We start from the raw sequence: 22,171 nt of genomic DNA on the forward strand, positions 1-22,171 counted from the left end.
ATCCTTAGTAAAAAATATCACCGAAACTTTGATATTTCTTCTCTTTTTGGACATTTTTCCTCCGAGTACTCAAATCTTCTTTTTAATCACAAAAACTGCAAAACAAACAAATAAAAACATAAACTCGCACTAAATGAAATAAAAATAACATAAAAGACTACCTAAAATACCACCTAAACATGACATAAATTAGACTCAACAAGTTTATAGACTTGTGTTGATTTATGCTTTCATATTTTTCGTTTTCTAACTGTTTGATAATTAGTCTTACTGATTTGTGTTCTTAAATTCATCTCTGATTTATTGAGATTCATCTGAGTATATATCTATAAGGCTTATAATAATAAGCTTAATTAACTCAGTGGCTCATGCTCTTGCTAAGTTAGCTATTTTCTTAAATGGCCAAAATTTGGCAGCCTGGTTGTCCCTTGAACATTCAATTCACTGATTTTCATAATCAATTAACTTAACTTTTGTTTGGACTTATTTCAAAAAAAAAAAAAAAAACTTTTGTTTGGACAAAATAAAGTATATGCATGTGTTAGTTAGGATAGTAGAAGTAAAATACATACGTACCAGTTTTTTTGTCGTTTAACATCAATAAATATGTTTCATTTTTCTTATATAAAATAAGTAGAACGTGACTTCAACTACCCAACTAAAAAGAACGTCGTTTTATAGCAGTGGAGCCCTAATTTTTTCTTTTAATTATTATAAAACCTGAACCCCACAACTTTATTATTATTATTTAATGTCAACAACGACAATTTTAGATTAAATTCGGTTAATACAAAACATATCAAATAATAAATATGATCAACCAACTTTCCGTTTTATTAGAAGATCCATAAAATAGTGAATCTGCTTTATTTTTTATCATCATTATCATAATAAAAAAAGAATCTTCACAACCCTAATAAAGTCAAGCTAATTAAGCTAAGATTCATTACTATTGGACCATATCTTACTCATTCCACGTGTACTTCCACGTGGCCTTTGTCCATACCATGGAGAATTATGACACGTCATCCTCATAATTATCTTTTATTTTCTTTTCTTTTTTATCTTTACAGCTATATCTTTATTGTTTTGGGGGTGCACCGACCCATTTATATCAGTTTATTATCTCAGTTATTTTCAACTGTTGAGTACCGACCTTTTGAATCATTTTGTGAAATTTTTATTGAAAACATTTATCATTGAAAAAAAAAGTACAATTTAAACTAGATCATAGCTAGGTTACTAAACTAGATATTTTTGTGTTAATGCGATCCCACATTTTTTTGAGTGACGTAGTTGTGTCTCTTACATGTTAAACAACCATGTCCCTCCAATATTCTTCTATCAACAATAATCATCACAACCACACTATAAATATATAGGACAATTATTTTATAGGAGCTTCACTTTAAGTCTTATCGGTAGGACTTTCAGTGTTTCTCGACCCGTAAACAGTTTTCGGCGTGACTTTTTTTTATGACCGTATATATTGTAGCTATTTAGAGCATCTGCAAATTTTCAGAAAATTCTGAATAGTTTATAGTACCGAAAACTATGTTTAAACATGTTGTTTTCCACACGCATAAAAAACATTAGGCACACGTGCAACAACATGTTTGAACCTAGTTTTCGGTACTGTAAACTATTCGGAATTTTCTAAAAATTTGCAGGATTTTCTAAATAGCTACATTATACACGGCCATAAAAAAATATCGCGCTGAAAACTGTTCACGGGTTATAAACACTGAGAGCCCTACTGATAGGGCTTAAAGTGAAGCTCCTATAAGAAAATTCTCATATATATATATTTATATATTTGTTACATTTATAATAATATTCTTTCCCATTATTTATATATAATGAGTAATGATATGTGCACCTAAAATATGGATCAAAATATTATGCATAGTGACGTGACACTGCTTTCTAAAATCGTGAGTCTCAGTTTTGATAAATATGATTGATTAAGTTAAACTGTCACGTCGCTGTATGTAATGTTTGAGTGCATATTTTAAGTACACTTATCATACATATGTTTCGAAAGACGGAGATTAGGCATACTATTTTATAGATGATGTAAAGTAGTATATGAAAGGCCAGAAATGCATTCTCCGCTAGTAGCGGGGAATCTCCATCAAAGTTGGAGACCGTAAATAATAATAAATAAAAAAAATTCAAATAATTAGAAAGATACAAAAGGCAAAACAAAGCGGTGAGTGTCAAGAACAAGAACTTTGTCCCATACAAAAAATATGCATTCTTAAGCATAACATTATTATGGAACATTTAAGATGTTTATGCACTACAAATTAATACAGATGGATCTCGATCGGTATATTAATTTTTTATGTAAGTCTTACATTTGTATTTTAGATAGTAGATATAATTTGAACTACTTTTTTTTTTTGAAGTTATATAGTAATTAATTAGAAATTTGTTTATAGACAGTTATTTTTACTTGATAGTGTTTTATTTATCATATGTTTAGTTATCCAAATATAATGTCAAATTCCGACCAAATATTTATATATAATGTCAAATTAATATTTGGCATAAAAAAAGATTTGCCTCAAGCTAGATATACATGCAAAAAAGTTACTATGGAGTCATATAGTTAATGTTAATATGTTTAATTGATATTAATATTTGCATTTATAATATGCCCTTAAAAAAAAGTTACCATTTAGCATCTCATATTTTTTCTAATGGAAAATGTTATTTTGATTTTTCTTAATTAATTAATATCATATTTGGTTTTTATATTTTAAGTCAAATGATAATTTTCTGTTTTCCAAGATATGTTAAAATTAAACATATATATGTGTAGTTGACTTTAATTACTATTTTTTTTAAATAAAAGACTTTTTTAATCTCTGTTTTATTACAAATAATATAACTTTGATTAATTTATTATCATTTTTAGTTTCGAAACTAAAAATAAATAATATTAAAAAGTGTTACATATATATTATGTAAAAAATAATTAAAATTTTATTGTTGTAAAATACAAGTAAAAATGTCTTATTAAAATATGGTTTAGACCAAAATTAATTAAGTAAAAAAATTATCATAAAAATAATTTAAGTAATGATGTTTAGCTAAAATTCAAGAGATCAATATAGTATAATTTCTCGTTTCTAAATAATAAAGAAAAAATATTTTTATTTTCAGATTAGCAAGGTGTAAAAGGAATTTTTATTTTTATTTTATTTTTTTTAAAAAAAAGTGTGTAAAAGGAATAATAGTAGGTGTGATTTCATTATCAAGCTAGTGTTCAAAGTCATTGTAAGTAAAACTTAAATTAACGATCGAAACATCGCATGTATATATAATATAAGATATGTATTTATCAAGAATCAACGAATATTAATTGAATATATCTCAGCAAAAATGAATGATCAAATAAAAAACTTATCGTCTTGTTTGAATATTGGATTTTAACAAGGAACAATTTTATAAGAAAAAAAATAAAGAAAAATGTTTTCCACAAATTTAATAAGAGATTTTTCTTAATATTTTTTTTATGTATTTATAATTGTTGTAAATTTTAAAAAAGTATACTACATTTAAGTTTTAATTTTTCTAAAAAATAAAATCCGTAATTTATTGATTTAATACAAATATGAGAAAATGAAATTTTTTGGATTTTTTTTTTTTTTTTTCATTTTAAAATGTAAGGTCCAAATAAAGCCTCAAAAACATATTCAATTTAAAATGGAAATGCTTTCTCCAACTAAACAAGCATATATATGCATTTATTATTATTATTATTTGAAAATGCATGCATTTAGTTAAAACACTTTATGTAAATTTATAAGGTGTCATACGAAATTATTAAGGCATATATTCTCATATTTAACTAAACGATGATTTTCTCATTGCAAAGAATTGTACATTAGATTTTTTTTTTTTTCCTAAAAGAAACATAGTTATATTAATCGTACGTGATACAACTTAAGGATGCTCATTCGATCTGATCCAATATAACTTTTTTACTCATAATCAATCTAATCCAATTAAATGTTGGATGTTCGAAATTATTATCCAATCCAATCAGATTTGATCTAAAAATCCAATCTAATTCAATTGTAATTGTTGGATGAATTATTTTATATTTGAAACTAAATTTTAATATTAAACAAATTAACAAGTAAAAAAAAACTAGACACTATGTAGTAATAATACTAAATTAAATTTTTACAATTGCCACATTACGTCCTTGAAATATTAGCCATTAAATTTTTATTATTAATGTCTCAAAACTAATAACTAAAGTGTTATAATAACATAACATGAAAACAATAACAATAACATCTCCAAGTGCTAAAAACTATGAAAAAATATAAGAAAATTAAATATATTTATAATTAATATAAAACATATATAAAAAGAATATATATTTTCTTAATTGGATTGGATCGGTTTCTAATTGGATTTTCATAGTCTCATCCATCATCCGATTTAATCCAATTAACATCTAACTTTACAAATTCAATTCAATTCAATCCAATTTAATTTTTTATAATTTGATTGGTTTGGATTGGTTCTGAATAATTGAATTAGTTTGGATCTCGAACACTTCTAGTACAATTATATTAAAATAAATAAAAAAAGCAAAATACATTAACATTAGAGGACTAAATTTTAAATGAAAACAATACTAATGGAATATCAATATAAAGAACTTGAACCACTCCCAATTAAAATTACATTTAAATCTTATATACAAATCGAATAAACTAATTAATCAAAGCTGATAATACTATAACATATCATCACATCACTAGGAGTTATTATAATTGAAATTAAAATATATAAGTGGTCCAAAATTAGGAGGAATATATTTATATATAAAATATAAAAAAGGAAGTAGGCATTAAAATCAGTGATAGGTTATCAACACAATCTAACTATGACTCTCTTTAGAGCAGCCTTTTCCAACTTTCGGCCAATGAAAATCATAAAAAAAAAAGTAGCCTATGGTGGCCCCCTAATATATAATATATTTTTTTTCTTTTTTGCTTAATTTTTAATCCACGTAATCTTTTTATTCTCCTCAAATCAATTGCCACCACTCTTTTTTATCCCATAATTAATCATTTTCACCCCTTTTTTTTAAAAAAAAAATCAAAAAATAAATATGATAATTTGTCAAGTCACATCTAATATTTTAGTGGGGTCAAGAATTAGTCCCCATTAGTCATGGACGGCAAACTCTAGGGAGGCCAAATTCTTTTTTTTTTCTTTTTTAATAAAAATTATATGTAAAATTTAATACATATATGCATTTTATTAAAAGTTCTAAATTCCTCATATTAATTTTATTTTTTTAAAAAAGATTTTTTTAAAAGAAATGCATTAATCATTGTCTTATTAGATTGTATCATGTTTACCCTATAATCATTTGAAGCCTAATTACACAAAATAAAGTTTAGAATACATTAATTCTTAATTTAATTACATAAACCAAACTTACAATGCATGATAAGATGTCATTATTCTCTAAAGAAGCAAAATTCAAAACGAAAAACAAAATGAATAAATTAATAGCACTATATATCACAACTAGGTGGACACTAAACTACACGTACAAGTACAAGTGTTATAGAAAACGAATCTCAATCAAAATATACAATTTATAACAATCTCAATCATCTATGAAATTATATAATAATATATATGGGAAATTTCTAGGGTAGGGCCTATCGGTAGGACTATTTTGTATTTTCAACTCATGAATAGTTTTCAGTGCGATTTTTTTATGACTGTGTATATTGTAGTTATTTAGATCATCCTGCAAATTTTCAGAAAATTTCAAATAATTTACAGTGTCAAAAACTAGTTTAAAAACAGATTGTTGCACGTGCGACTAATTTTTTTATGCGCGTGGAAAATAACATGTTTGAACCTAGTTGTTATCACTATAAATTAATCGGAATTTTCTGAAAATTTACAGATATTCTAAATAACTATAATATACACTGTCATAAAAAAAAATCGTGCCGAAAACTGTTTACAAGTCGGAAATATAAGCCACCCCAACCATAGAATTCTCGTTATGTATATATCTATGATTAAGAAGACCCCATAATCATATAATTTTCTTTATACAGCTATTAGATTAAACAAGAACGATTTAATTAATATTACAACATCTCGTTTTTCTTCTTCTTCTTTCACGTAATAATAATAATAATCACTAAAACAATATCACACACACATAAAGAATATATGATAATATATATTCGCATAGCATCGTTATATATATATATATATTTTTTATATATTCTCCACCGTTAAAAATAAAAAATAAAAAACAATAAATGGGGTTTGTGGTGCGTATATAAACAACTCAATATCATTATTTATACATATATATAACACATGTATATATATATATATGTTGTGGCACACACAACACACTAATAAGTCAAATATAAACTATAAAACGACACCAAGAATTAGGTTGGCCTTTAGCAACATGCAAGGTCGCTCCATCTCCATCGTCCTCGAGTAATAATATTGGCTCCTCTATATGTGTTTGTGTCCCTCTAATACATATACATATATATATATTTATATACATATTAATAATTATGATGACGTGTCAATATAGTAATTTGGTATAGCAAGTCAAGAGAGGTAAATATTTGTTTCAATATTTATTTTGAATTTAATTTTTTTTTTGTCATAATTAATGTTGTTTTCAGTCAATGAGAGACGCTAATTATATTTAAAAATTTATATATATTTAAAAAATAAAAAAATTTACAATATTATATTTTCATAATAAATATAGGTGCACCCATATGTATATATATATAATCTCTATAGTTATAACATATATATATATATATATAATCTCTATAGTTATAGTTAGAGTTATATAGTATAATTTTCGTGGTTAAAATGGTAACCTCACATTTACCGGTATTTCCGTTAATAAGGATGAACCCTGTCTTTTCTTCTCTACACTAGAACAAAGGCCAATCAGTTTTTTCTTTTCTTTTTTAATATATACATATTATATATATATATATATGTGTGTGTGTGTTTATATAAAGCCAGTTGTTTTTCCCTGGATAGTTTTTCGGCCATTTTTTTACATTCGGTGGGCGCAACTAGGGCCTTAGTTGTGAAAATCTTCAACTTGTTTTTGTTTTTGTTTTGTTCTTTTTATTTTTATTTTTATTTTATATTATATTTATTAAATACATATTTATATAAAGGGTAGAGATTGGTGGGAAGAGTGACCTTTAGAGAAATGAAAAAGGAGAGGAAGACAAAGATGAAAGGAAGAATATCAAGAATAGGAAGCTATGCAATCTCATCCGCCATTAGAGACCAAAAACACCTTCAACAACCTTGTAATATTACATGTACCACTTTTAACATTCTTGCCCCTATCTACAAACGTCTCAACCATGAGGTTTGTAATAATCAATTCTTCCTTCTTCTTTTTTTTTTCCTTTGATGGGTTTTCTCATACCAATCCTAAAGTTTCAATCTTTACCATTTTCCTCAAATGGGTTATTCTTAAAAATACAAAAACTTTGTGTTGAATCCCCTTTTTTTGTTTGTTGTTTTCCTTTTCTGGGTTTTTCTTAACCAGGACCCCAGTTGCCGTGAAAGCGATTACAGAGCTTTTTGGATGACCAGAAACCAAAGCATTTTAGATTGGTTGTTGTATGAAAGATCTTCCATCATTTGCCTTCAGGTAAAAAATCAAACAAAAACCACCCTTTGTTCTGGTCTAAATTATCTTTTAAAACAAAAAAAGTTTCTTCTTTTTCATAGATTCAAACTCTTTGGTTTAATCATCAGGAGTTTTGGGTTGGAAATGAAGAACTTGTTGATGTATATGAGAAGAGGCTTGGTGCTGCCGGTTACATGAGTTTCAAACTTGGTCGTACGAACAATCGTGGTGATGGTATGTTGTCTTGATTATTCCCTTTTTCTTTTTCGATTCAAAAGCTTTTCATTACCACGTGAATCATAATTTTACTCGGTCGTAAAGTGTAATAATCTCATTGAAAAAAGTTGCTTGATATGATCTCCATACATACATCACCTTTCTTCAAAATTCAAACTTCATAGAAGGAGTAGTTTATATTTAGATTTTTCTATTTTGAAGAATGACTTCTGCAAATTCTGTTTTCCAATTTTCTGGTTTGGTTTGCTGAGTTTGGGGTTGGCCTTTTCCTTTGTAGATTCATTAACATATCTAAATCTGGTTTTGACTGTGCTCATCTCTGTGCATTGTTCTCTTTCAATAGGCTTACTCACAGCAGTTCATAAGGATTTCTTTAGAGTTCTCAACTGTAGAGAGTTACATTTCAATGATTGTGGAGACCGTGTTGCTCAGTTGTTACATGTTGAATTAGCTTCCCCAGTTTCACAATGTCGAAACAATGATACCAGGCAGGAGATTCTCATTGTGAATACTCACTTGTTATTCCCTCATGATGCAAGTTTGTGTCTTGTTAGATTGCATCAGGTAATGAACTTTACATTTTTTTTCTCATTGTGAACTTTACACTTTGCATAATAGTCTCTCTTTTATAATTATTTGCAAAATAGGCGACCTCCCAGACACACTCGATACCTTGTCTAAGAGAAACTCCAATCACGGAAGCTATTTTGGTGTTCGTTCAACACCAAAATAGTGAAATTTTAACAGCATATTTTTTTTTCCATTCTAATCATAACACTAAAATTTACACAAAAAAATATATTATTTATTATCATATTATTTTATCTTATACATAAAAAATAATGTAACTATGCATTTATTTATTTATAAAATATTAATATAAAAAGCAAAAAGAAAAAAAGTAAAAAAGGTATTTTGGCGTTTCTACAACAGGTGAGATACTTTAACATTCCACCAAAATGATACTATTTTCCGTCTCATTGGAATTGATTTGATGTCAATTTCACACCAAAATACATATATGCCGTCCCATTGGAGAAGCTCTAACACACTCGACATCCTATTGAAATACTCTGTCTGATGGGTCATTTTGCAAAATATAATCAAAACAAGGCTATTTTGCAATTATTTTTTTTCTTTTCACTTACTATGTTCATGATGGTGTATTAGGCTGACCATATCATGCCTGTTATTGAATGTACAGGTCTACAAAATCCTGCAATGTGTTGAATCTTATCAGAAGGAGAACAATCTTAATTCCATGCCAATTATACTTTGCGGGTATTATTATATTTTGTTCATAGAAAAAGTAGTTTCTTTTCATTGTTTTCTCCTGTTTTTGTACACAAGTCATTCCTAACTTCTCTCTTGCAATGTATGCTTTTCCAGTGATTGGAATGGAAGCAAAAGAGGACATGTTTACAAGTTCCTTAGGTCACTTGGATTTGTTTCTTCTTATGATACCGCTCATCAGTATGACGATGCAGATGCACACAAGGTACCATGGTTTCTTGAATTTCACTCAAAGAGTTTGATTTTTTAAATTGGGATTTGCTCATTTCTTTTTCTTCAAATTTCTTATCTAGTGGGTCAGCCATCGCAACCATCGTGGCAACATATGCGGTGTTGATTTCATTTGGCTTCTTAATCCCAATAGCTACCGCAAGTTCCTTAGAACAAGTTGGACTGAAGCAGTATTTGGCATGTTCAAGGTCAGTTTTTGGCCTTTGATTGTGAGATTTAGAGGGTGTTTGGCACCTTAACTAAAAAACTGTTTTTTGTTTTTAAAAACTAAAAACTGTTTTTTGAAAACAAGTAAGGGTGTTTGACATTGTTTTCAGAAAACAATTTTTAAAAACAAAGTTACAAAAAACAGAAAATTTTGAGAACATTAAAAAGTTGTTTTCTGTTGTTCTCAAATTTTTTTTCCTAACTTTACTTCTTATTTTTCATCATTTTTTCTTTCAACTTATTTTATCTCATTATTTATTACAAATTTTTAAAATATTTTTCTCTTTGTAAATATATTTGTTAATTTTTTATTTAAGATTTAAAAAAAAATAAAACTAAAAAAATTGTTTTTAGAAAACATTAACCAAACAACTCTTATTTTTTGAAAACTACAAAAACAGTTTTCTGTTCTCATTTCTAAGAACAAAATTTTGAAAACAAAAAACAGAAAACAATGCCAAACAGGCCCTTAGCTTCTGGTTTGTTCTATCTTTGATGGTTTGCCTTTTGTGTTTTCAGTATCTTCTAAGAAGAGCTTCACTGACAGAACATGATGCATTTGCATTTCTCAAGGCTGATAGCCATAGCGATTGCATCAACTATTCAGGTTTCTGTGAAGCACTTAGACAGGTATGATCTTTGATCAGTTCATTTACATTATGATATTGGTTTGAGCAGTGTAATGACATGTATTTGATCGATTGTTGTTCATGTTTTCTCCAGCTGAATTTGATTGGCCATTGCTATGGACTCAGCGATGAAGAGACAAAGGATTTGTGGGATCAAGCTGATATAGAGGGCAATGGAGTTCTTGACTTCAAAGAATTTCAGGTAAACACCTTCTGATGATGCTTTATCTTAGAGTGTAGAACTAGACAAGAAGTAATAACAAGTACTTATGTTGTCAATTATGCCATTGCAGCAGCGGATTTGGAACCCTGCAGCGTCTGAACAACGTGATGAATATAGCGAGGAAGTGGTTCAAGAGGATGGTATGAAGGATAGCAAGCAACAGACAATTGGTTTCAGTGTAAAAAATGCAGTTTTGTTTCCTCCTGAAGTGGAGAAAGGAAGGTGGCCAGATGACTATTCTCTCTCTGATCATGCAAGACTCACCGTGGTGTTCTCGCCTATTAGGATGCCATGTTCACAACCAATCTCTTAGCCGGCCATTGTGAATTCAATCACAGATTCACATGTGAGACCAGCACATGAAGAGCCTTGAAGAGATTATGAAATGGGAAATGAGCTTAAAAGTCCACCAGACATGTTTTTGATGCTTTTGAACCATGTTCATCAATGGCTGTGGCTGCACCATCAAACTTGCTAGCACAGGGCGCGACATGAGACGCCATTCCTATCCTTTGAAGTGTCCTTTTTTCAACTGATGCATTTGGCTCAAACAAGAGAATAGATAGATAAAGAAAGCAAAAGAAGAAGGTTATAAAAGATTTGTACATTTGTAAATATAGCTGTATGTAAAACCTTATAAAAACAATTAACTCCCTTTTTTGTAGCATGATGATGAGTGAGAAGGTTTTCTTTTCTTGCACAAGATTTTCTCTTCTTCAACATGGCTTACTCATTCTAATTAAACAGCATTTGAACAAGTTGAATTGAATACACTGATATAACTCCATATCTGGTCTTCTATTTCTACAATAGCCTTTTAAAATAGATAACATTTTTGGGTAATTCTACAATAGGGATATGATACAATCTTGACCATTCATCAAGATTGTACACTATTATCCTAACCATTCATCATAATCCTGTTGTAGTTCTTTCCTAACATTTTTATATAACTATGAGAGCATGATCAATTATGCCATATATTTATCTATTTTTCTATGTTTATCATGTTTAATTTTCTCATAACAAAGCCAAGGTGTACACTTTTTTTTTTTTTTTGTGGCCAAAAAGATAATTTATGGAGTGATTCAAATACCTTTTAAGTCTTATCTTTGTAAAATTTAGCAAAAAAGACAACCATCTAAATATGTATTATATTGTATATTAGTGTCCTTAATTTAACTAGGTCACCCAAATTAGTTAAGAGTGATTATTTTAAACTATATAGCTTTATTTTTTTTATTATTTTTAAGTGAATGCCCTCTGTTTGAGTGACTAAAAGAAAGTGATAGAATTTGGTAAGAGTGATGGCATCATTAAAATAAATACTAATTTCAAAGTCTTAGTAAATAGTAAAATGAGGAAGAACAAAATAAGAATAAAAGTATAAAAACAATAAGATAATTAAAAGCCCTACTAGCTTTAGGTTTCTATTCTTTTCTACCAAAGAAAAAAAAAGTGGGTGTTTTAAAAGTTTAACCTATGTTTCACTTTATGGCCCTATTATTAAAATTTTCTTTTGTAAAGGGTTACATGCAAAAGTGGAAAAGTCTCATTAAGAAAATGCCATAAACTCAAATTAGGAGTTGAAAGGAAAGAAAAAATGAAGGGAATATGTCAAGTTTTAAGTTATAGAACTTAATTAATTACAATATTACAAAGAACCATTTAAACTAATTAGAGACCCATTTCCTCTTCTTGTGGATGCAACCATTTTTTTTCTTTATTTTTTTTATAATGCATTAATTAAGGTGGAATGTTTTCTTATTTCATAGATTATTTCAAACCCACTTTCAACTAGGCTTTTTTTTTTCAATCAATTAATGAAGAGCCCAAAGTTCACATAATATAGGAAAGTAAATGTGTGTGTTATGGTCAAAATAGAATATGGTTGACTTGGTCACTTTGGAAATTAATTTCTTCTTATTATGGATGCACACTAAACTTCTTCTTCCTCTTTTATTTTATTTTTATAATGTAATAATCAAGGTTGGATAATATTTGCTACATTAAAACATAGCTAAAAGCCACAAACTACTTTTCAAATCTTATTTTCCTTCATTTATACAATAAAAGCCCTAAAAATTCACTAATAAGTAGAAAAAAAAAAGAAAGAAAGAAGTGAGTATGGTCAAATAATTTAAATTTTTTTATAAGACTTTATTTATTTATTTTTTTAAAAATAACTATACTCATATTTATGCATTAATTAAGGGTGGGTGTTTGCCTATATAATATATATATTTTAAAAAAACAAAGTTTCCAAACCAACTTTGGACTCATTTCTTTTTGTTTTCTTTCAAGACACAATGAAATGCCCAAAGTTCAAAGAAAAATATTTTAATTAATAAATGGGTGGTAGTGGAAGATAAAATCTTTTTTTATAAATTTTTTATTTGTTTGTAGGGAAAAAGCTTGGTTTATTTATTTTATTTTTTGCTATTGAAAAAGAATTGATTGTATATGTAGTTTAGGAGGGAGAAAGTGAAAGTGTATTATATGAATAATCTTTGACATGTCTCTATCTATTTAGACACAATTCTTTTTCTTTTGTCAAATCACTAAATCTTTTTCTATGCTCCTAAGTCATAAGGCTACAATAGACTTATAGGTCTAACAAAAATATTCTTATGATTTATACACTCTTCATACACTTGCTAAGGATAAAGCTTAAACAAAGGTGAACCACTTGGATCTTTTATTAATTAATTTATTTACTTATTGGAAAGTTATAAATAAGAGGCTTTAAAAAGAGTCCTACCGGTGGAATTTTTTTGTGTTCTTAATTTGTAAACAGTTTTCGATACGATTTTTTTTATGACTGTAAATATTGTAGTTATTTATACCATCCTGCAAATTTTCAAATAATTTCAAATAATTTACAGTGTCAAAAACTAATTTAAAAACAGGTTGTTACACGTATGATTAATTTTTTTATGCGCGTGGAAAATAACATGTTTGAACTTAATTTTCGACACTGTAAATTATTCAGAATTTTCTGAAAATTTGCAGGATGGTCTAAATAACTATAATATACATGATCATAAAAAAATCGTGTTAAAAATTATTTACGAGTCAAAAATACAAGAGTCTCACCGATGTGGCTCTTTTTGAAACCCAATCCTCCACGTGGATAACAATAATATAATAACTCTTGTTTTTTTGTGACAATAAATTGATGTAATAATGTATTAAATAAAGGCTTTTATAAGTAAAGAGAGAGTACATTACAACATCCTTTATTAATTAATAAAAATTTATTGTAAAAATAATAATTAGTCCTATTCAGATATCTATTTTAGAAAATTTAGTGATAATTCTATATTTTACAAATCCAAATAAATTAATCTTCTTCTTGATTCTATTACAAATAAATATATAAAATAATTTTATTTATTTTTATATAATTAATAAATTTTTAATTACTTTTAAATTAAAACTAACTCTGAAAAATATCACATGATGCTTTTTTTTTAATCATTTATTTATTTTCTTAATTTTAACATTCATTGCAAACAAAAACTTAATTCAATTATATGATATTTAACTAAAAATACTATTTTTCCAAAATTGTCACTTTCATATTATATTGGTTTTCTCTTCAAACACTAATTTTCAAGTCGAATATTAAGATTTTATTTTTAATGTCCACAGTTACTTTTTTTTATCTATTTTTTAAAATTTTAATTCTATTGTCTGTTTCCTTAACATCGAAGTTTCAAAATTGCAGAACCAAAAACCATGTCCCAATCAAATCTGTAATGACGAAAATACCCCTCTTGTGTTGCTAGCCCACTTGTTTTGTTTGCCCCTCTAAATTTTATTATTTTATACCGTGTTCACACATATTACCATTAAATTTTAAAATAAAAAATAATAATTATTTTAAAAAATGTACACTGTTCTACAACATTATTTGAGCTTTGACCAAACATTATTACAATCCAAAAATAAGAAGAAGATAATTATTGTAATAAAAATAACTTCTAGAAAGAAAGAAATTTGACATATTTATAGGTTTAATATTGTTTTGGATAATAATATTAAATACATATTTATAATTTTGAATTTATTTTTCATTAAAAATTGGAAAGATCATGGAACCTACGGTGTGGAGATTCAGAAGAACCGGGCCCACCTACTTCAGTTAACACGGTTGCTTACGTGTCAAAATATCATTGGTCTGCCAACTCAACGCAGATTTGGCATTCCATTTCCTTTCTATGTGAATTCTCCATTATACCCCGAGTGTTCAATGATAATCACGGAATATACTCACAACATTCCAGTAATAGTAGTCGTACGGAGCCAATGGCATATCTGAAATTATGAGAAAATTGAGGGCTTAAAGTTAACGCGGTATATACATGGGATTAGAAAACGCGGGTATATATAAAACAGGCTCATCACTCGCTCGACCAACTCAGCGATCTGACTCACTATCTTCTCAGCTCAGCCTCTAGAAGAGAAAAAGCTAACCCATGGGCCATGCTCTGATCCGAAATTTCGACTGAACTTGCAGAATCTTGTTAGGGATTCCTAGGGTTTCTTTTTTAAGGGGTTTTGTCCAAAGGGTTCATATTTTATTTTTTCTTCTACTTTATTTTTTTTTCTCTGAGTGTGAAGAATTGGGTTTTGCTGTGGTGGTCGGAGTGAGGAAATGGCCGTCGGTGAAATGAATGTTTCGTCTCTGAATACGTTGCCTCTGGGGTTTAGATTTCGACCCACGGACGAGGAGCTTATTGATTTCTACTTGCGGTTGAAGATCAATGGCAAGGATGAACAGGTCTCTGTCATTCGCGAAATCGATGTTTGCAAATTGGAGCCTTGGGACATGCCTGGTAATAGTTTTTTTTTTTTTGTTTCTCAATCCATTTCGTTTTTCATCGCAAAATTTCGTTTTTGTTTCTATATTTAGTTTGTAATTTGAAAGATTTGTTTAATGGGTATTGGGTATTACCCATTGTGATCTTCATAGTGTTCTTCGAGTTATGATCTTTTGGTTATTTTCAAGTTTTTATTTTTGTGAGGTATTGATTGAATCGAATTAAATTCATCTTGCTCGTTAAAGTCTTTAGCTTTGCTCTTAAATATTTGTCTGAATTTGAATACTTTGATTTGGGTGCTCAGATTTGTCAATGATTCCAACAAGGGATCCGGAGTGGTTCTTCTTCTGTCCTCAGGACAGAAAATACCCGACTGGAAATAGGTTGAACCGGGCTACAAATGCAGGGTATTGGAAGGCAACTGGTAAAGATCGTTTCATAAGGTCTGGAGGGAAAACTGAGATTGGTATGAAGAAGACCCTGGTTTTCTATACAGGGCGTGCTCCTAAGGGTAAGAGGACCAACTGGGTAATGCACGAATACCGCCCCACGCTGAAGGAACTCGATGGAACTAACCCTGGCCAGGTAGTTCTTCAATGTCTAGCTGCATTAAATTTAGTGTGAGTTGACTGTATTAACTTGTTTTCTCATACGTTTTTTCAACTTGTTTCAGAATCCCTTTGTCATTTGCCGTTTGTTCAAGAAACAAGACGAGAGCGTTGAAGGTTACAAGTGCGAGGATGCGGAACCAGCGGTGTCATCTCCTAACGCCGCCCAATATTCTCCCGAAGATACGCAGTCTGATCTAGCACTATCTCCGGAACCTCTGCCTTCTGTAGAGCAAGCAAGTAAGCCTTCGATAAGAGTGGAATGTCCCATGGTCAAAACACCTGATGAAACTGCGTCTGAAGCCACCATGGCAGAAGATCAAGTGAAAGAGGAAACGATAAGTGAGGTGAGAAAAGGGTCTCAATCAATGTTTGATGCTGTTTTCAGTTCGATTTCTTTCATTTTGGATAGGTGATTAATTTTTTCCATTTTACCACTGCCTGGTACCACAGGATGAAATGCGACTGAGGCAAGACTTGAGTATGTTTTATGTTCCTCCACTTGAGCCAGTTTTAGATGGCACAATTTATTCCCCCTTGCATCTGCAGATGCAGTCAGAGCTAGGATCATCTTGCCAGTATTATTCTGGCACTGCTGATCGTCAATATGGGACCAATGAGTCAGATGAGGTTTCTCAGCTCCTGAAATCCCATATGCAATCAGAGCTTGGATCCTCTTGGGGGTATAATTCTGCCAGTGGCGATTGTCAGTCTGTGGCCAATAAGCTGGATGATGTCATGGATTCCCTTATGCAATCAGAGCGAGGACCCTCTTGGGCGTATAGTTCTGTCGACGACATTGGTCAACATGGGACCAATGAGCAGGACGATATTTCTCAGTTCCTGAATTCCGTTTTTAATGATTTTGAAGAGGGTGTTTCTCAAGATTTGGATACCGAAAATATTCAGGCCACGGATATCCATACAGGGAGTGTGATTTCTGATGAGGATGATGTGTCACACTGTAAAACATACTCTGAAGTGGCCAATGTAAATGTGAGTTGAAGCTCGGAAGGAACTTTTTGTCAATTGTTCTAGCAAGTTTTTTCACGAAGATATTTTGTTTTATTTTTCTGCAATTACTAATTAGTGCACAGTGCTCCTTATTTTTCTCTTGGATATGGCCTTACATTGTTTTCATTCTATGCAGTCTGGGGCAGATTTCCAAGATCCTACCAAACCAATTGCGAGTAACGATACTGGAATTAGAATAAGAAGCAGATCCCTCCGCCGGCAAAATTCAATGAACACTAATGAAATAATGGCTGGACACGGTAGTGCACCGAGAAGACTACGCTTGCAGCGTAAACTTCAAATAAGCTGCAGCTTCAAAACCTCAAGTAAACCAGAAGAGGAACCAAACCCAGCTGTTAATGAGGTAATTAGTTTCGAATCTGCAACATAACATAGACCTGCTGGATTTTCTTTTCTGCATGGATCCTGAATTGTTAAGAGTTATTTATAGCAGGAAAAAGCTGTCGAACAGCACGCCAATAACCCCGAAAAACCACTGGAGAGAGGAGCATCTAGAGGATATTATGGCACAGTGAAAACAAGATCATTCCCAACCCAAGATACAGGCAAGAAGGTCTTGAAGACTTCTTTGGGTGGCTCAAACCGTTTATTTTCGTTGATGTTCAGGGTAGTTGTCATTGCAGTCTTATTTATAAGCTTCACTAGCATATGGAAATGTCTAGTTTGATACTTGTCTAAATCGACTTAGGCTTTTGTAGAGTACATCTTTTGTATGCTAGCTTCTGTTAAAATCCAAGTTTACATCTTTTGTATATAGCATAATTCAAACTTGGAATGACTTCAGTTTTTGTGTCACGTAGAAGTATATTTGATTGCGGCTTTGGTGTAAAACTATGAACATAAACTTTAGGTGCTTTCTTTCATTTAGATGAATAACTAAGTGGTTTAGAGTTTGCCACTATATTCACATAAATTTATGATGTAATAATATATATATATATATATTCATTAGTTAAGCTTATGTTGCCCATAACTCAGTTTTTCCACAAAAGAAGCTTTGAACACATAGCTCACTCACTTTGCCATAATTACCAAAGTTGAAAGCTAAAGCAAGAGGATTATACGCCTCTTTCGATGAATTTTCAAAAATATATATTTTTTGCCCACCTATTCTTTTAGGAAGCTCTTTCAAACAAAACAAAAAAGAACAATCAACCAAAATATATATTTTTTTTTAAGTTTGATTGAAATTTTTATATTTTCTTATTTAGTTATATTTTAAATTAATGGTATTTTTTAATTAATATAATAATTAAATATATATTTTTTTATAATTTGAAATGTAGTTTTACAATATAATATTCTAAGAAAAATTATACTTCTATTTCACTACACTAGCATTAGACAAGTTTTCATTTTTTTTTGTAACTACGACATCATTTGTTTCATTAAATATAGAGTTTATTATGTAAACATGGTATTATATAAGTGGTTGAAATGTTTGTGTAAAATTAATTTTGAAAATGTGGGATGTGACAATTTTTATGTGTGTTTGGCCATTGAATTTGAATATTGGCCTCACTTGTTTGTTATGGTATCATTGTTTATATTATTATTAGCTTGAGATGGAGGATGATGGTGATCATGAGACAGATGCAATGCTGCACCAAACTGAAGAATGGAGCCAAAGCCATTCCAAATTGGAGATATTAATTGCCTGTCGAGTTACTTATTGTGGTGACAAAGAAGTAAGTATGGAGTAGATAATAGAAAATTATAGGGTTAAATTATAACTAAAGATTTTTCTTTCTTTTCTTTTTTATTCAAAACTCAGATGACAATGGCATATCATGTTGATTCAGTGTATGTAAAAGTTTTGTGTAAGAGTTTATGTAATGTCATGATGCCATCTATTGTTCTCTTATTGGGCATTGCAAAAAGAATTTGATAAGCTACCAATTCAACCTCTAACACAATTTTGCTTGGGATTCTTAGTTAGTATTTTTGTGTGCACAAATCATTATTACTTTTGCAAAATAATTAGCTGTTGTTTCAAAGTAAAATATTTTGAGTCATTGATAGCAAGACAAGAAAGGAGAGAATCAATGTCCCCCCATTGGTACCATTCATGCTCTTCTTATTTGGCCAATGTCAAACGAATACATTGTTTAGCACAACCTTATTGATAAAATTAATGGTAGTTTAAAATTAATAAAATTTTCAACAATGTGCATAGTGGAGAGATGAAAATTTGGGAGAATATTGAAAATTCTAATTTTTCTCTAAATACTCATTTACTCTACCACTATGTTTGGGAGAGATGAAAGAAATTAGGAAGGAAAGAAAAAATTAGAGGGAAAGAAAATATTTAAGATAGAAAAAGAAATGATTTCTACACTAGTTGTATGCTAGAGACTAAGGAAAGAAAATTAGATTGTTTTATAATTACTTTTATACCCCTGAAATTGTTAATATAAAATTAATAAAATAAGGATACATTAGCAATTTAACTTTGTCTTTTATTAGAAAAAAAAATTCCACTCACTTTTCTTCTCATTTTTTGAGAGGAAAAAAAATAGTGAGACCCATCTGATTTTTTTCCACTCCCTTTTCTCTAGGGTGAAAATTTGACCCACCAACTCGAAAACTCATTTTTTTTTACGAAATTCGTCCATTTTGGGTCTAACCCGATCCGAATCGATAGGTGTTAAGCCGGGTTTGGGTTCTAAATCTAAAGATTGTGGGTTCGGGTTACACCTGAAACCCGAACATTTTTATTATTATTAAAAAAAAAATTGAATAAATTATGAAACCCCTAACTAAAAGTCTGAAACCTTAGAAAAAAACTTAACCATTTTTTTCGCTCTCGCGCACGACCTCCGTCCCTCACCCTCACCTCACCACCCTTCTCTATCCCTCACCTCTCTCATGGCAGTGCACTGCTGATTACAGTGCCTCCCTCACACTCACGGAGCACGGACCACACCAGGACCACGTCACCACCACCACCACCACAGTCACCCTCACTAGCGTATGACCCAGCTGACCCCCCTCATTCATCATCGGCGGTACTTTCGCAGTGAGCACCTAATAGACACAACCCAACCCCCATGGTTAGAACATAGTGAGATCCCTTCTTTGTTACAACCCAAAACCCATTGGTGGCCCAAGAACACCTGAAACCTGAAAATTGCCTAAAATGCAAAAAAAAAAAAAATTGAGTGGGTTTGGTACCCCTTTTTCCCACCCGAAACAAACACAAACCAAACCCGATGCACCAGAAGCCTAAAAACTTGATCCGTGTGATGATTAACGTCAAAACGTGACTTCAACTAAGCGGTAGTCGTAGTATAGATGGACGGTCGATTCCACGAGGTAAAGAAACAAAGAGACAAATAAAACTGTTAAAAGGTAAGTAATATAAGAGCAGTGAAAATAAACAATATTTTTGTGGATTTGTTTGTTTGAAGGATTAAAAACAAAAATAAAATAAATAATAAAAAGGCTTGGTGAGACATTGGGGTTCCACAATATATATTTGTCACCTATTTACTTTGATAATTTACAAATGTATTTGAGTAATAAAATTTCGCACTTGAAATACATGCATATGTTATTGTTATGAGAAACCTAAAATCGATATAATATCATTGACAATATGCAATAAAATACTACTCACAAAATAACAAATTAATATATCATATTAATATTATTGTTACGAGAATCCTAAAACGACAATATACCATTTTTGGCGATAATGCAGTAAATGATTTTTCATAAAATTAATATAAATTATTTTTAGTAAAATTATATAAAAAAAGCTTAACTAAATCTATATAAAATTAATAATAAATATTAATTTCATAAATAATGATAGAAATAATAAAACTCAAATATTAGGCTTTAAAAACCATTTATGATAATAAATAAATATTACAAAATACAAAATTTCACCTCTAACCTCACCAAAATTTACCCTAGCATAGGTAAATAGTCATTCTCACAATTTTACTAGAAAATTGTGATAAAACCATTTTTCCTAACTTAGAGAGAAAAACTAAAAAAAATATTATGAGAGGTGTGAGAGAAAATGCCTCAGAATGATAAGGGTGCACCTATTTATAGGTGAAGAGATGGACTAAAGTACAAAATAAAACTAAATTAGGAATTACAAATAAAAATTACTAAAATATTAATTAAAAGAAAACTAATAATAATAATAATAATATCTTCTATATAAAAAGTGTGTAGATAACGATTTTTTTTTTATTTTAACGGTTTGTTTTATTAACTTTAGCGGAATACTCTAAACATTTAACGGAATATACTCTTAAAACTAACTAAAAATAGATATTTATTAATTATATTAATATAAATTTAAATATTATAAAATATCGTTATTATATTATTAATATTTAATATAAGATTACATATATAATAATTATATTAATATAAATTTAAATTTAAATTCAAATTCAAATGCTATAAAATATTATTATTATAATAATATATAATACAAGACTATATATTTAATAATTACATTAATATAAATTTAAATATTATAAAATACTATTATGATAATAATATATAATCCTAATTTTTTACTAATTATAGTAATATGAGTTCAAATATAATAAAATATTATTATTTAATACACAACTAGATATTAAATACTTATATTAATATAAATTAAAATATTATAAAATAACATTATAATAATATATAATACATAATCTTAATTTTTATTAAAAAATTATCATATATGTTTAAAAAGGTTATCATATTATATCTCTTCTATATAAAAAGTGTGTAAATAACGGAAATTCTTAGTTATAACGGTTTGTTTTGTTAATTTTAAATTTTAAGTATTTAACGAAATATACTTTTAAAACTAATTAAAAATAGATATTTATTAATTATATTAATATAATTCAATTTCAAATGTTGTAAAATATCATTATTATAATAATATATAATACAATTTCCCAAAAAAAATACAATACAGTACTAGACTAGACTAGATATTTAATAATTATAATATTAAAAATTAGGATATTTGCGGCATAAATAGCTTAAGTTTTCGAGTTTATTCACTTAAATACCCATCTTATGGAGGGTTTGGGAGGTCTGCAAGTATGTTGATTAATTGATTTGTATAGAATGATAAATTGATAATACTAGGTTTAGTTTTGGACTCAAATGTGTTTGATGAACATGAACATGAACATAAATCTAGATTATATATT

The 22,171-nt window shown here is 29.1% G+C and overlaps 2 protein-coding genes across 7 annotated transcripts; both read left to right on the forward strand.

The window, feature by feature from the left end:
• Positions 1-7,194: 7,194 nt before the first annotated feature.
• On the forward strand, positions 7,195-11,303 carry LOC133834365 (uncharacterized calcium-binding protein At1g02270). 4 transcript variants are annotated; one of them, XM_062263953.1, is made up of 10 exons: positions 7,195-7,429; positions 7,613-7,717; positions 7,798-7,930; positions 8,277-8,497; positions 9,138-9,214; positions 9,323-9,431; positions 9,520-9,673; positions 10,134-10,294; positions 10,388-10,495; positions 10,587-11,303. In XM_062263953.1, the coding sequence occupies exons 1-10, from the start codon at positions 7,265-7,267 to the stop codon at positions 10,827-10,829; spliced, it is 1,476 nt and encodes a 491-aa protein (XP_062119937.1). In that variant the 5' UTR covers positions 7,195-7,264; the 3' UTR covers positions 10,830-11,303. The 4 variants fall into 4 exon arrangements, with proteins under 4 accessions (XP_062119937.1, XP_062119938.1, XP_062119939.1 ...); XM_062263954.1 differs by having other exon boundaries at positions 7,197-7,429; positions 7,825-7,930; XM_062263955.1 differs by having other exon boundaries at positions 7,198-7,429; positions 9,520-9,645; positions 10,184-10,294.
• Positions 11,304-14,925: 3,622 nt separating this feature from the next.
• LOC133834366 (NAC domain-containing protein 91-like) lies at positions 14,926-17,941 on the forward strand. 3 transcript variants are annotated; one of them, XM_062263959.1, is made up of 6 exons: positions 14,926-15,357; positions 15,647-15,927; positions 16,016-16,297; positions 16,404-16,940; positions 17,101-17,328; positions 17,416-17,941. In XM_062263959.1, exons 1-6 carry the CDS (start codon positions 15,177-15,179, stop codon positions 17,650-17,652), a joined length of 1,746 nt encoding a protein of 581 aa, XP_062119943.1. In that variant the 5' UTR covers positions 14,926-15,176; the 3' UTR covers positions 17,653-17,941. The 3 variants fall into 3 exon arrangements, with proteins under 3 accessions (XP_062119943.1, XP_062119941.1, XP_062119942.1); XM_062263957.1 differs by having other exon boundaries at positions 14,927-15,357; positions 16,404-16,946; XM_062263958.1 differs by having other exon boundaries at positions 14,928-15,357; positions 16,404-16,946; positions 17,419-17,941.
• The last annotated feature ends 4,230 nt before the right edge of the window (positions 17,942-22,171 follow it).

The sequence above is a fragment of the Humulus lupulus genome, chromosome 5, assembly GCF_963169125.1.
Source record: "Humulus lupulus chromosome 5, drHumLupu1.1, whole genome shotgun sequence".
Taxonomy (NCBI): domain Eukaryota; kingdom Viridiplantae; phylum Streptophyta; class Magnoliopsida; order Rosales; family Cannabaceae; genus Humulus; species Humulus lupulus.

Coding starts and splice junctions, on each gene's coding strand:
- LOC133834365 (XM_062263953.1), top strand. CDS start 7,265: ATGAAAAAGGAGAGGAAGACAAAGATGAAAGGAAGAATATCAAGAATA. Junction 9,432..9,519: donor ACGATGCAGATGCACACAAG/GTACCATGGTTT, acceptor TTTCTTATCTAG/TGGGTCAGCCATCGCAACCA. Junction 9,674..10,133: donor TTGGCCTTTGATTGTGAGAT/TTAGAGGGTGTT, acceptor CCAAACAGGCCC/TTAGCTTCTGGTTTGTTCTA.
- LOC133834366 (XM_062263957.1), top strand. CDS start 15,177: ATGGCCGTCGGTGAAATGAATGTTTCGTCTCTGAATACGTTGCCTCTG. Junction 15,928..16,015: donor ATGGAACTAACCCTGGCCAG/GTAGTTCTTCAA, acceptor AACTTGTTTCAG/AATCCCTTTGTCATTTGCCG. Junction 17,329..17,415: donor CAAACCCAGCTGTTAATGAG/GTAATTAGTTTC, acceptor AGTTATTTATAG/CAGGAAAAAGCTGTCGAACA.